Below are 15386 nucleotides of genomic sequence, written 5' to 3' on the forward strand. Positions count from 1 at the left end.
GGATGCCATTTTTATATGAGGCTGCATGGTGGTCACATTCACAAAGCTGTTCGGTATTCTTCTACATATCTTGCCCTATCTTCCACGCTGTGTATGAGTCGAGGTTACGAGTATTTACTCGTCCGCAAATAATATCGACTAGGACGCATCCAAAAGCGTGCAATACACATAAATATGCCTCCACGTGGAATGTTTTCATCACGTTTACCATGGCTGAACCTCACCGGGCTTCGGTTTCTTCGTCCTCACAACCTTGTCGCAATTGAGCAGGCAAAGCGGGTCGTATGCCTGCTTTAGCTTCCTCATGGCGTCGACAGTCGTCTCACCCAGCTCGTGGTTCAGATAGTCACGCTTGACGAGGCCAACACCATGTTCACCCGTAGCAGTGCCTTCCATCTCAATAGCACGCTTGACCATGCGATGTACAACACCATCAGCAGCGGCATGCTCTCTATCGTTATAAAGCAGGATGGCTGTGGTAGGAGGGCATATCAGCAAGCGCCCAAGCGCGCTAAGAAAAGAAGCCAGACTACTTACCATGGAAGTTTCCATCGCCGACGTGGCCCACAATGGCGCCAATAAGTCCGCTCTTATCGATATCCGCCTTGGTCTCCTCGATTATCTGAGGTAGCCTGCTGATCGGGACCGCAACGTCTGTGGTCCAGACCTTGTCGCCTGCTTCACGCTTCTTGGCCATGACGCTCCAAAGCGCCTCTTTACGGGCGCTCCACAGCTGGTCTGCCTCGTCCTTGCTGCGCGCGAACTCGAAGCTTTTGCTGCCAGCGCTCTTCGCCAAGCTCTGCACAATGCTGATGTGCTCCTTCACGCTCGTCGGCGTGCCGGCGAACTTGAAGAACAGCGTCGGCGCCTCCTTCCAGCGCTTCGCCGTCGAGCCCGCGTCGTTGATACAGCGCATCTGCACATCATCGAGGATCTCGATCGCAGCGATAGGCACACCCGCGCCAACGACGCGGAAGACACAGTCAGCGGCGTCACGAATGCTGCCGAAGCTGCAGACGGCCACGGATGTGTTGGCCGGCTTCGTCGTCAGCTTGAGCGTGGCCTCGGTAACCAGGCCGAGCGTGCCCTCGCTGCCGATGAACATGCGCGTGAGGTCGTACCCGGCGCTGCTCTTGCGCGGACGCTGGCGCGTCGTGATGACGGTGCCGTCAGCCAGCACGACCGTCAGCGACAGCACCCAGTCGCGCATGGTGCCGTAGCGATACGCGTTCGTGCCGGAGCAGCCTGTGCCAACCATTCCGCCTATTTGCGCGCCTGGGCCGGGATCAGGCGGGAAGAAGAGGTTGTGCTCGGCCAGCTCCTCGTTCAGGGCCTCCCAGCCCACGGCGGGCTGCACGACCACGTCCATGTCGTCCTTGTTCAGTTTGACGATCTTGTCCATGCGGCTGAAATCGATGCAGATGCCTCCTTGAGTCGCCGCAAAATGCCCCTCCAGGCTAGTGCCGCCGGAGTAGGGTGTGACAGGTATTCTTCTCTGGTGGCAGACCTTCATGATCTGGCTGACCTCGTCGGTCGAGGCCGGCTTGACGACTGCGAAGGGCACATCGCCGGGCAGAGAGGGGTACGAGGACCATTCGGATCCGGCGTGTGCCTTGAGGTCTATCTCGTTGGTAGAGATGTTCTCCTCACCAACAATGGCCTTGAAATCCACCCACGCCGCCTGCAGGTTGCCAGTCGATGTGTCATGCTTTAGGTCCTCCGTCTTGTAGATGGGAACGGTCGAATCGGTGGGAAGCGAGGCGGGCTTCTGCGAACCGGCGTAGTAGCCCGCGGCGATGGCGACAAAAATGACTGCATTGGGAGAGAAAGTGTTGCGTCAGCACCGAGTCGCAAAAGAAAGGCAGCACTCTCCACGGCGCATGTGATCCGCAGCGTGGAATTGTCTTACGGGCCAAAAGTCCTGCTCCCTTGGTTCCGCGACCGGTCAGGTCTCTCTGTGCTGCAAATCTAGCTTGCTCCGCTTTTTCTCTCTGCAGGCGGGCCTGTGTGCTGTCGTACAGCTGGCCCATGAAGTCTCTGCCATTGGAGCCTCCACCGCTGGCCCATCGTTGCTGTGAGACGTAGCGCGGCGGAAGAGCGGAGCTGGGTGAGGAGACGCGTGCGGAGAAGGCGGCGGCGGCGGGGATGGTGGAGGGAGGTCTCGAGAGCAGGGGAGCACGGCGCAGGGCCGGGTGCGGGCGGATCATGTTCGACATGGGCATTATTGCAATGAGATGCGATGTCCAAGCTTCATGGCCGGTTGCAGGAGAACAGCATTGGCGGGCGGAGGGTGTTGTAAAGAACCGGCGGCAAGTCGCACAGCGCGCTGCTTACTTTGTCCTGCGCCGGAGGTACTGCGCGGCTGCCGAAGAACTTCACGATCAACACCATGGATTGCATCACATCATCCTAGTCGCGAGCACGTACACCGCCCAACAGCTTGGTCCTTATCTCACCACCTGTGGAGACTCGACAATTTCGGCTTATGCACGCACTGGCGCTTCTAGACTTCGCACCCAGTCGTTTCTCGAGAATCTTTCACCGGTGTGAACCATGCGCCAACTGGAATCGGGGCTCGCCGCCACACTCGTGGCGACGCTGTATATGTATTTTGATCAAGCGAATATCAAATCGATTCAAATGTGCCAACCCAAGTATGCGTGCTATGCATGCCCTGCCCTTTTTGCGGGGAGAAGGACCAGAAGTGAGCGAAACCCCCCGTTGCCGAAAACGCCTCGCTGTAGTGTGCAGCAGAGTGAAAGAAAAAGAAAATGACAAGCCAAACGCTTCCAATGTATGTCACAAGAATGCAAATATGAAATGTGAACGCCAGTGAGCACTGATGCTGAGACAATGCCGCGGACCAGAGAATGATAGAAGAAACCCTTTCCTAGACCCGGGATGATGCTTGAGAAAGATGATACCCAACGCCGCGGAACGCATGTACTATGCTCGATGCATCCAAACCTTGGTTGTGCCCTATGAGCGCTTTGCACCCCTTTGGTATAACCGCTTTAGGAAACTGTCGTAATGACTCCCGGAGTCTGGTCGTCATATGCACTTCAGCCGGAGCAGCCGCGTGCGGAACCACGCAACGAATGTTGCCCACCGGCTCTTCACCCGGGGCCGAGGTCGTTTGGCCGCTGTGTTGCTCCTCTGCGGCTTCGGTGCGCTGCTTTGGAGGACGTAGGGCGGCAGGCCGCTGTTGTGTGCTGTTGCATTACTCGAAGGAGCTGACGAGTACTCTCCAGCGTCGACGGTGGAGTCGGCCTTCTCGTTGATCTCTTCCATTTCCGGCTTTCCGGGGTGCCGCTCTTCCAGCTTGGCACGCTTCCGCTCCTCGCGATCCCGCCGCTTCGCCGCTTCCTTCTCCGCCTTGCGTTCCTTGGCCTCTTCCTTTGCCTGGAATTCGGCGCGCAACGCGCGGATTGATGCGGCGCGCGATGCGGGGTCCACGGGTGATTCGCGTCCGCGTACGAAGCCAATTGCTCTATCAAGAGATGTACGCGAACTGGGCGAAGTCGCCGTCTCTGACCTCATCGTGTCCCGTCTTTGCCGAGCAGGGTCATACAGGTTCGAGAGACTGGTCTGTGACCGGCTTCCAAGGCGACTGACGGAACCGGTTGACGCCGAGTGGAGCGGCGCAGGCGCATTGGGCGTCGAGGACATGGAACCGGACCGGCGACGAGGGTCGTAGGCGTGTTGGCGGTAGAGGTATTCGTCGTCGGACATGATGTCGCCAGCTTCGGCAATGCAGTCTTCGTCGTAGATGGAGGGTGGTTGAGAATGCTCGCTGAGGTCGCTGAACTGGCGCGGCGTGTTTCGCAGGAAGGTAGGCTGTGTAGGCTGTCGGCGCCCGCTAGAGTTGGACAAATCCGAGTTGCCACTGGTCGAGCGGTTGTGGACGTGGCGGTGTCTGGCAGCGGCCGCGGCGAACGTAACGTCGGTGGCAGATCGTGGCGGAGCACGGAATTCGTGTATGCCCAGCCCTGACGGGCTGTCCAGGTCCGGCGCGGGCACCGAGAGGTCGAGAGAGACATCGTCGCGAGTGTGGAGCCTGCGCAGGTAGGGGCGCAGCTTGCGGGCGGAGTGCACGGCAAGGTCGAGGCTACGGCGGCCTTCGTCTTGTCCAACGCCGGAAGGCAGGGACGAGATATCGGGTGAGTGCGACCGGATAGGGCTTGGTAAGGAACTGTTCGAGTTGCTACTGCCTCCGCGCTTATGAAGTCGTCCTGATATCGCGTGTGTTGATGATATCGCGCTGGAAGAAGTCGTTGCGCAAAGTTCTCTAGGAGCGCTCGTCGGAGCGCTAGTGGGCGAGGGAGCATGCCGATTCAGCGATGCCGTTCGTACGGGTCGTAAATGGAGGTGGTGAGGTGCCATTTTGTGAGTCTGCGGTCAGCGCCGAAGGAGTTGAGAGTCGTCGCGCAAGACAAATATCACCGCAGCATGTTGTAATATGCGCAACACACGGATGCGGGATCGGTGGAGTCTCGTCGGCCTTTGAGGAAGCGTCAGGGGGCCAGTGAATACTGCGCAATGTGGTAGGCGCGTCGGGTCCTGGCGTGCTGAGAAAGAGCGGATAGGCGAGAGCGAGGATAGGCTGTGTCTGGCGGCAACAACCAGACACCGCTCTGTGGACCGGTGACGAGGATAGCTTGCTTAAGACGGCAGAGCCCCGCGCCGTCGCGGCGCGTTCTTTCCAAGAGCGGGAGATGATGGGAAGACAGGCGGTCGCAATCGAGAAGGGCCAGAATCTGCCCCGAGAGCGCCGCAATATGAGTAAAATACTCGCCCATAGTGCACGATTGCGCAGCGGCACAGCGTTTCATCGACCGGCGCCCCAAGAGCCTGGTCACCGCCCGCCGTGGAACCTTCAGGCGGGGGGCGTTCTTTCCCCTCTCCGGCCCCGCTTCTTCATTTGCGCAGCTGAAGACCGCATGTGCCTGCCATAAATTCACCCGTTATCGCGCCTGCGGTGCGCCTTGGCACACCAGCCCGAGATCTGCGCTTCGGCAATCTGTGGTCGACGACGGGCGGGAGAAACGTCAAGCGCCCGCTGCGGCTCATGCGAACTCTGTCACGCTCTCCTGTGCTGCCTTCATGGAGCGCCGCAAGCATGTGTCGCGAGCAAGTCAATTTACCGCCTTTTTCTTTTGCGCACGGACCCAGATCGATCTCCACCTGACTCCACCGTGAAGTTCGAGAAAGAGGCCTTGAGCTTCGGCGGCCCACAACGCGCCTTCCGTGACGCACCATGACAGGCCGGCTTCAGTTGCTTGGCCGTGGTCGCTTGGAAGCCGAGAGCGGCGCAGGCCGGCGGCCATATCAGTTCCGTCAGCAGCTCAGCCCCCTGGTCGACGAGGCGTATGTCGGTCAGCCACCGCTCGCTCGACGCGTCCGGCACTAATCTGCGACTGCGCTGCACTCCACCCAAAAACCGGCTGTCTCAACCACCCCCGCACATGGACCATGGCGTCGGTTATCATAGTGTAAGGCTGACGAGCGGCCGCTCATAGTAGGTCGCAGAAGACTTAGAAAGCGCAAGTACACATTGGATTCAACTACCCGCGAAAGGAGTGTTTCGGGAAGACACTGCTTGTGGATTTGTCCCTTGTCATAGTAATGCCGCTGTTATCATGGGAGCACAACTGCAGGCTGCGTCGGCCTTGGCGATGTTCCCAACAGCTTTCTGCATTCGTCTGCTTTCTGATGTTTGGATGGCGTCTTCCTTAGGTCGGCGAGCCCTTTCTAACACAAGCAACATTCGAAAACGTTTTCCTCCAACTGTGCTGATCGCAATCGCGAAATTACTGTCGGATGCCTGCGGCAGGCTGTCATTTCGCGTGCTTCGGACGTCAGGGGGATCTGCCGCGCAATCTGCAATAACGCCCCCCGTGATCAGCGTCTGCTTTTGACCCCCAAGCTAATAATACTCCCTATCAATATTAGGGAGCCCCACTGCAAGGACGGGCCGCATTTGCAAGCCCGCTGCCTCGGTATCTGGTCGTTGATGCCGGATACACATTTCATGCTCCTTTCCAACAGCAATCCCCATACGTCTCAGACAGAGCCCCGCATGCCGATGGCCTACAGCAGTTTCCTCCAGATTAACCCGGCTCCCCGCAATTGCGCACGCTACGGCGACATCTTATCAATCATCCGCCAGAAAGGTCAGAAACAACGGATACTGTGCAAGTACATGGCCAGACAGGAGAAGTAGAAGCAGGACGGCATCTGGTCCCAGCAATTATGGATCAGCTACTACCGCGATTGAACCAGGACCTCGAGACAAATCGCATAAACAGCCTGCCATGACATGCTTGGTCCCCGTTTCGACTTTGCGTCAAACGACCCGATTTTTGCAACTGCTAGTACACTAAGTCGCTCTGGCGCCCCGTGGGGTGCCACGCGAATAAAATCCTGCGAGAAACCGTATTCGACGCAATCGTGGCTGTAGATCACCCGCATGTGCGGGTCGAAAAGCAGGGTTGTATTTTGGCGTTGTTCTTAGGTATGACGTGTAGAATCTGGCTCCGCGTGGATCGGCACAAGGTACTCTTTGGTTGCATGGACCATGCAAGTCGGCTGGGGAACTCTGGGCTTCGTAGGCTGGAATTATGAGACCAAGCTAGGCTTCTAACTTGTGAATCTGAAATGAGTACAAGCCTGTCGCTCATGGCGGCGTGTGCGGAGTAGCGAACATGGGTGTTTGACATTTGCCCCATCTCGCACAATGATACGCCCCTCTGTCCGTACTGGTTCCACTTAAGAGCAACGTCGATATTAAATGCGTAAGCGTACATAATACTACCAATAACATCATTCTACAATTTTATCAAACTCTACAACCACCATCCAGCTATGAACAATGCTGTTGCCATACCTTTGCCGATGGAGCAGTACAGTCGAGTGCTTCATTTTTCTTGTTCTCCAATCATCTCTCAGACACCGATTATGTATATCGTGGCGTGTGGTAGCGTTCACTAGGCATAGTGGATTCTCACTGAGAAGTCTAACCTGCGACCTCCTTTTGATCCAGTTGCGACCCGAATGTTGGGACGTTGGGACTCGACATTTATTTTTAGGGCACATAACGGCCCGCTATCTTATCAGGAGTAAATAATCCGATCTTAATGGTGGAACGCTTTCTCTTGTGCTAGCCAGGTGAGAAACAGCAAGTGTGTCGCGAAACAACTCAACATTCTGAGCCAGATATTGCACCTTCCATGGGTGGTTGGGCCCTCTGTTTGCAAATGACTTTACCTTACAGTCTCGAAGCTAGCGCCTATTTCCTGGATTCAATTCGCTTCTTCTACACCCGTGGAAGACGCATACTCTTCTTTGCAATGGTACAGAAAGACCGGATCTCCTACAACCTACTTGGATAGATTTTTACTCCTTAATACATTGATCTTAACAAATGAAATGGAAATAAAGCTGCGCATAAGAAGGATATTCTTGTAAAGCACAAAGCTAATAACGGGATCGATAAATACATAACCGTTGTGGCGATCGTTCTTACCAAAAGACTCCTTGTGAACACTGGGGCTCTCATGATGCGCGGAAGTCAAGACGTTATCTTGAGGTTTCGTTAGAGATAGCTCTACCTGAAATATTAAATATAATGATATCGTTTGTTCTATGTCTAGATACCGAGAGGAACAGAGTTCTCCGCTGTTAAAACCAAAGACGTGTCCAACTTGCCGACCGCATAAATTTCTTAGAAATACCAATCCACCCCCCCCCCCCCCCCCCCCCCCTTTTTTTTTTTGACTAGGAGAATCTCTCATCTGAGAAAAACTTGAAGAATAGCTAGGGTCACTTAGGAGTTTCCTAAATCCCTACTCCTTCTAGTCGAGGTAAGGCTCGAAAGTTTAAGGTCGGTGACTTCGTTGCCCGTCGCGTCCTCGAGCAAGCATAGGTGGAGAGACTATACACTCTTTCTTAGTCTATATTCGTAGTTCGAAGTGACGACGAGCCTCGTCATTTCAATCGATTTTCCACTTGGGGCTTTCTTTGCAGGGTTAGCTTAGAGACTTTTGATGTCTTTGTCTTGCCAATTTCAATAGGAACCACAATGCGCATTTCTTTCCGAGGTATTATGCCATCGCCAGCTGTGCGGCTACGACTAATGAGACCATGCGCCTGACTTCACAAAGAGCATCCCGCACCCACTTGCAGCTCAAAGGATCTTGAATCTAGTTGATTAATCGAGCCTCGCGGGTGGATGTGGGTGTCGGGGCTGCAATGATGGGTCGCTACATGAGGCCCTATACTTTGCTGAAGGGCTAATGGAGCCCAGTCCAGATCTACTGGACTCTGCATTCACATAGAAGCAAGTACGCAGGCTTGGCTGGTGATTGTCGCGTGGAAACGGCATTGAAGGTGTGCGGGTTGGGTGTGTCCGTGGGGCGACAGGGGGGCGGCGGCGAAAATTATTTCCATGACGCTTGCGAGCCGACCGACCTCATACATCCGGCGCCCCTACCATCGCGTCCTCTGTTTTGCGCGAGCGAGTTCAAATCATCTCTCAGACGCGACGTTGTGCGCCGCAACCTCGAGTCACCTGACAGGCAGCCCATAGCAACCCGGCAGGTTCGCAAAGCAGTGCGCGTCGGGCCTAGGTATATAAGGTGGAACCTTCTTGCACCCGAGCCGAGGCGCTGACCGTCAACAGACACGCGCATCGCCACTGACATCCCGCCCACCCGTGTGTCCGTCGCGTATGGGAGCGCGTTGCTACTCGTACGCACCCGAGTAGCGTTGAAACCTCCGCGAGCCAGAAGAACGTCGCCGGTCGAACACTCGTAGCGCGCGCGTGTCAACATGTCGAAGCGCGGCGCGACGCAGCAGTTGAGCAAGGAAGGGAACTTTTTCGGCGATGGGTCGAATGAGCTGTCGGGGGACGATAAGCCTAGGCAGGCTACAGCTGCGCAGCTGGCAAAGAGAAAGTAAGTGCGGATTCGTTGCTTGAATGTGAGGTGCGGAGCGCGTAGAGTCGCCATTGGTTGCGTGCTGTTGACGCGGCTCTGCATTGTGGGGGAGGCGGGCATGTTTTGCTGTCACGTTCACTTCTGATGCTGATGCTATTGTTCGCAGGCTGAAGCCGCTCAAGGGCCGCCCGCGTGTCGCAGGCTCGGTAAGTCCTTTTTTCTACTCAACTACCCACCACCATCTTCCCCATTTCCCTCTGCACCTTTCGACAACACCACACCAAGCTCTTGCATTGCCTCGCACTCATCCCCGCACCCCGCAACGAAACTCCAAGCTGCAATCATGCGTTCCACCCGAACGCCAATGAGGCGCTTAAGAAGGCTCGTTCCGCCTCCAGCTGGCGCTCGCCCTCCAGCGCCATTCGCGCTCAGCCCCGCGGTTCCGGATTGCTCTGGTCCTTCAGCGCCGCCAGCTCAAGTTTCAGCTTCTGCTCCATTCGAATTCACATTTGGAACCCCGGCCCCCTTCACGTTCAGCATGGACGCCTCGGGCCCCTCCGAGTCTCATCGCCCTCCGGCGCAGGCTCAGGTTACAACTCCGTTCACATTCACATCCGGATCATCAAGCTCCAATCCTCCAGCGCGGGGTCAAGATACAATTCCGTTCACATTCACAGCCGGGCCATCAAGCGCCAATCCTCCAACGCAGGCTCAGGATACAGCGCCATTTGAATTCACCTCTGAATCATCAAGCGCTGGCCCTCCGGCGCAGTTTCAAGCTCAAATTGCGAACCAATTCGCAGTCCCTTCTGGACCCTCAGACTTCGGTTTCTCAGGCCCTCAGGCAGATGCCTCTGGACTTCAAGACTTTGACCCTTCGGGCTTTCTAGACCCTCAAGTCCAGACGCAGTTTCAGGCCCCGTTCGAAGTCGCCTCTGAGGCGCCAAGCGTCTACCCGTCCGGATTTCCAGCCTCTGAAGCCCAGGAACAGACCCTAAACTTGTTCACATCTGATTCCGCAATCCAAGACTCATTCGATGAATTCAGCTCTATGGATGTCGACTTGACTAACAACATTGACCAACAGACTAGCTCACAGAGCTTTCCACCCGCGGCTCAGCAGCAGCCCGGCTCCAACGCCTTCGGTGGATTCGCACCTGCGCCGCCAAGCGGCGGTTTCAACTTCAGTGCTGGTCCCGCCTCGAATCCGTTCGCGTCGCAGAACGCAACGAACAACAATAACAATGCCGGTGGCAGCGCTTTCTCCTCCTCTTTCACGTTTGGTAGCAACCAATCCGGTGCAAGCAACCCATTCGGCAGCATTGCCTCAGCTCCGCCAGCGAACAACGCGTTTGGCAATGCCGAGTCGGCGGGGGCGCCGTCAAGCAATATCTTCGGCTCCTCATCATCCGCGCCTTCTGGCAACATCTTCGGCGGTAATACCGCGCCGTCCGCACCGAGCTCGAACGTATTCGGCTCGTCTTCCACGCAGCAGAACGCGTTCGCAAGCAAGCCCTCGGACCCGTCGAGTAACGTTTTCGCGAACAACTCCTCGGGCTCAACTAACATGTTCGGAGCCAACCCACCGGCATCTTCGGGCAGCATCTTCGGTTCCACCTCTTCCGCGGCACCAGCAAGCAACATATTCGCCTCAGCAGCGTCTAGTGCTCCGAGCAATAACTTGTTCGGCGCTTCGACGTCTACCGCCGCCCCATCTAACATTTTCGGGACGACAGCTTCGTCTGCGCCATCGGCAAACATCTTCGCCAGCTCTACCTCAGCCAAGACCTCAGACGGAACCTCCCAACCGCAGACTGGCACTATCTTCGGAAGCACAACCACCTCGGGTCCTACGAATGCTTTCGGTGGCACTACTACGTCATCTGCGCCCTCCAACAACCTCTTTGGCAGCACCGCCTCTTCAGCGCCGTCTGCTAATCTCTTCGGCAACGACGCTTCTTCTGCGCCATCTAAGAATGCTTTCGGCGGAGCCACATCCTCCGCGCCATCAAACATCTTCAGCAGTACCCCTGCTTCGTCTGCTCCGTCTAGCAACCTATTTAGTGGCTCCACGGCATCCTCCGCTCCGTCTAATAATCTATTCGGCAAAGGCGCCACCTCGTCCGCGCCGACAACCAACCTCTTCGGGGCTTCCACTTCCAACACGTCTTCCGCCCCTACCAATGCCTTCAGCGCCTCTAACGCGGCTCCTGCGAACAACCTCTTTGCTGGCTCTACCACACCTTCGGGATCCAGTGAATCCGCTTCTCAGACAGCTAACATGTTCGCCAAGTCAGCCGCCGGCTCTACGCCCCAGTCTAATCCATTTAACTTTGGAGGTGCGAACACCACGAGCGAGCAAAGCAGCACAACCCCTAGCGGGGCCCAGAAAGACTCGGCCAGCAACATCTTCTCACAGTCGTCTGGCTTCCAGCCTTCAACCAGCGGGGCTGGTGTCTTCAATTTCTCCGCTAAGAGCCCATTCAAGCCCACGACTGACGCTGCTCCCCCTACCGACTCCGACAAAGATGCGTCCGCCACTGCTGAGAGTCAAGCAACGTCTGCGACGAACATGTTCGCTCAGTCTACATCCGCTGCTCCCAAGGTTGGTTCAAACCTCTTTGGATCGACTGGCCAAAGCCCAGCCAAGCCCAGTACGAATCTCTTCAACTTCGCAAACCAGAGTGCTTCTGGTAATGCGGATGCTCAAAAGGACACGCAGAAGAGCACAGACTCTCAGCCCAGCAGCACGTCCAATTTGTTTGCAAGGGCAGCCTCTGGTGGCGCAAGCGCATCGGCTACACTCGGATCGTTAGGTCAGACTGCTTCTCCCAAGCAAGACCAGCCAGTGGACAAGACTTCGAGCTCCAATCCATTCTCCTCAATCACGCCGTCCACGTCTTCATTGACTGGGTCAGCCGCGCCTATTATGAGAGCTAATGGAGCGTCTTCTGGTGAGGAAAACTCGAGCACTAAAGTAGGAAGTCCTGCCAAGTCAAGTGCCGCCTCAGCACAGCCTGCCGAAACCACATCCACGACTCCTGCGAACGCTAGCTTTGACACGTCTAAGATGAACTTGAAGAACATCGAGACTGCCCGATCTATTCGCACCCTGAATGCCTGGTTCAAGTCTAGGGTGTCAATGGCACCAGAGGACGGCAGCTATGCGCATATTGCAGAAGTATACCTGACAAACTACACTAAGCTTACTAGTGCGATTTCTGATATCGCAACTGGCGCTCAAGCCCTGACTAAGAGCAACGGAAAGCGTAAGGCTGATGACGAGTCTGACGGAAACGGTCCCGTTGGAGCCGGATCACCAAAGAAGTCAAAGGTTCCATCGAGCCAAGACGATAGCAGCGCTGCCGGCGCTTCGAACACTGCCAACGTGTTCAACAGCATTGTGAACAAGCCTGCTCAGTCTCCTCTTCGCAATGTTGAGTCGGCAACCTCGCCAGATGCTGAAGCCGGCCCATCATCCAACAACAACCTCTTTGCGGCGTCTGCTTCCAGTCCCTTCAAATTCGGCACCAGCGGCGGTGCTTCTGGCTCCACTACCCCCATCGGAAGCCCGGCGAAGCCAAGTCTCTTCTCACAGTCTCCCATCAAGGCTCCGACATTCGGTCAAGTTGGAACTACCCCCGATTCAAAGAGAAAGTCGGATGACATTTCCTCTGACGAGCAGGAAGAGGAGTCGCAGGACGAGACAGCCCAAAAAGACAAGAGACAGAAGACTTCTACGCCCGTATCATCCGCCGACACCGGCTCGGTGCTCAATAGCAGGCAGGCTTCTCCTGATGCTCGCAATCCTTTCGGACATCTCTCGCAGGAAGAGAGCAACAAGGATGGAGACGATGACGATGCGTCTGATGGGGATGCTGAGCAAGGCAGCACAACCCCTACGGCTCCTCCCAAGCGTTCCGATGGCCTTTTCGGGCGCATCACGAAGGACGACACTGCATCCGAGAGTGATCCTAAGACTTCTGAAGAGGGCGGCCTTTTCGGACGCATCACTGGCGCATCAACTGACAACTCCAAGTCGACCGCCGCTAATCCATTTGGATTCTCTGCTTCTAGCTACGAGCTTCCTGGCGGAGCCAAAACAGGCCCTGTCTTGAAGACCTGGAACGGCGATGCTGGATCGCCTATCAAGTTCGGCACTTCGCAGCCCGCTCCGTCTGATGACGGAAAGAAGGAAGCCACCTCGTCATCTGCGAGCTCTAATCCCTTCTCAGGAATTGCTACCGGCAGCTCGTCCGCCCCCAGCGCTATTTTCAAGTTTACGCCTGCTCCGACGCCTCCCGCAAGCGACGCTTCTCCCTTCAAGTTCAACCCTCCTGCTGCCACGCCTTCAGGCGCAAGTTCTGTTTTTGCTTCAGGCTTTGGTTCTCGTGCCACCACTCCCGGTGTTTCTACTGGCGCATCAGAGAACGAGACTAGTGCGGCTGAGAATGATGAGGATGAGGAAGCGCAGACCGTTGATAAGGAACAAGTTTCTTTGCGTACTGCCCTGACCGATGAAGACAGGACCACCTACGACGTTCTCTTTGACACAGACATACAGTCTGTGACGCTGATGCACCTGGTTGACAGGTCCGAGGACGAGATCAAAGAAGATCCAAAGAAAGGCGCGAAGAAGTGGGAGAGCCAAGGGAAGGGCCCTGTTCGTGTACTGAAGCATAAGCAGAGTGGCGGTGTCAGCATCCTCTTCAAGGCTGAACCGATGGGTCGCGTTTTGATCAACACTCGCGTTCAGCCCTCGTTTCACTACAAGAGAGCCAAGGCAAAGTTTGCTACCTTCCCGCTTCCCGATGAGAAGGGCAAGATCACGCCGCAGTACCTGAAGTTCGAGGACGATACCGACTGCACCAAGTTTGTTGAGGCTTGCGAGTCTAACAAGTCATCGTAGGCTGCTTGGGCTTCCATGACGCTTTATTCTCGAGCGCAGTGGCGGGAGGATCCATCTCGACGGATTCCTTTTCTCTACGCAACTTCCAGCATTGTCAACTCTTGTGCGGACCTCGCGTAGCCGTCGATTCTTGGAAGTTGTATGTCATGGCGTGCAGGCTTGCGATCTCGATCAACTGCACGTTGCATGCCACGTGTTCAACGATGGAAGGCCCTCTTACTGGCCTGGCCATAACCGAATCTGCTCTTCTGCCTCATGCGGTTTCTTTCTGATTACCCATTTCTCTAATGTGTTTCCTGCATTGGTGCATAGCGGTGGCGGGCGTAATATCTGGTCTTCTCTTGCGACTCGGACTTTCTCTTCTCTAAGCATATGCATAAGTCCGGATGGGTATACGGAATTTCTTTGGACCCAAGGTTTTCATTGCTCGGCACTCAGAAAAAAAAAGTTCATCCACTTTTACGCCGTGTATGTCAGGTGACGGGGCGACGTGGTGATGAAGGAGTGTACTGTTTTAGACAACTTTTTCTTTGGCGATTCTTTAGGAGACATTCTCAAGGTTGCGTGCCCACTCAGATTGGCATGCGGAGCAGACTGAGCAGCAACAAAGAGCAGAAGTCATTATTAGCGTGTACAAAAAGGCTAAAATGCGCAAAGGTAGACCAATACAATCAGATGATAGTTCCTTTGGTGCTACATTGTGTTTGATTTCACCGTGTAAGCTCACATATCCAGCTGCTATTCCGAATGACTCAAGCGACGCATGAATATGCAGCATTCGTAGCTGACCGAAAGGTAGCTGCCTGCCCGCCTGCACTGCTTATCTCTTCTGCCTTGTTGGGCTTCTGCTCCTTTCATGCTGCCTGCAATGCATGCGTGCATACATGTCTGACTTTATCTCGACCCTCCCACAGGAGTCAGAATACTCAGTTCGTTTGGGGGTGGCCTCAGCCCGCATGCAGATCGGGGATGTCCGACAGGCGGCCTTGTTGCAGTCGTGCCTTATCTTTCTGCACCTCGCCTCTGAGCCTTGCCGCGTCCACCACACCCTTTCTGCATTCCGCGCGACTGTTTGCAGGAGAGTTGTTGTAGGTATCGTCCATCGGAGCGGGCTCGGAGAAACAGAGCGGCGAACAGACGACTTTTCGCTTCTGCCCGGTACAGGAAGCTAGCTGAACTGTGGGAATCTTAGTCAGTCTTGCCTGCAGGATGTCGGCAGCATTGCTTCATCATTGCGGCTGCACACGGAAACACGATGCACGTCAGAGCAATGGCGAAACCGCACATGGACCCGCTGACAGACACCAAGACAGCCTCACGCGGCTGAATGAGGCGTCGATGGGGGGTTCGTCGCTTGCCACTTGTTGTAATATCCGAATTGTCGGCCTTTCGAGGGTGGATGATGGGTGGGGCGGGGCGTGAACGTGGCAAGGTGATTGGTGGCCTTGTTGCAATGCGTTCTCGGGCGTTCACTCACATAAGGCTGTCGAGGGAAGAACTCTGGGTTAATGCCGGCTGCTGGACGGGTCGACTCTTGTCGT

General features: G+C 55.7%; 3 protein-coding genes across 3 annotated transcripts; 1 reads left to right on the forward strand and 2 right to left on the reverse strand.

The window, feature by feature from the left end:
• Positions 1-204: 204 nt before the first annotated feature.
• Positions 205-2216, reverse strand: LTHEOB_7516 (D-lactate dehydrogenase; the record flags this gene model as incomplete). Its single annotated transcript, XM_035516891.1, has 3 exons — positions 205-473; positions 538-1812; positions 1910-2216. 3 exons carry the CDS (start codon positions 2214-2216, stop codon positions 205-207), a joined length of 1851 nt encoding a protein of 616 aa, XP_035371025.1.
• Positions 2217-3051: 835 nt separating this feature from the next.
• LTHEOB_7517 (uncharacterized protein) lies at positions 3052-4383 on the reverse strand (the record flags this gene model as incomplete). Its single annotated transcript, XM_035516892.1, has 1 exon — positions 3052-4383. One exon carries the CDS (start codon positions 4381-4383, stop codon positions 3052-3054), a length of 1332 nt encoding a protein of 443 aa, XP_035371026.1.
• A 5091-nt stretch (positions 4384-9474) lies between these two features.
• On the forward strand, positions 9475-13845 carry LTHEOB_7518 (Ran binding protein; the record flags this gene model as incomplete). Its single annotated transcript, XM_035516893.1, has 1 exon — positions 9475-13845. The coding sequence occupies one exon, from the start codon at positions 9475-9477 to the stop codon at positions 13843-13845; it is 4371 nt and encodes a 1456-aa protein (XP_035371027.1).
• Between the last annotated feature and the right edge of the window lie 1541 nt (positions 13846-15386).

The sequence above is a fragment of the Lasiodiplodia theobromae genome (genome assembly GCF_012971845.1).
Source record: "Lasiodiplodia theobromae strain AM2As chromosome Unknown scaffold_23, whole genome shotgun sequence".
Classification (NCBI taxonomy): domain Eukaryota; kingdom Fungi; phylum Ascomycota; class Dothideomycetes; order Botryosphaeriales; family Botryosphaeriaceae; genus Lasiodiplodia; species Lasiodiplodia theobromae.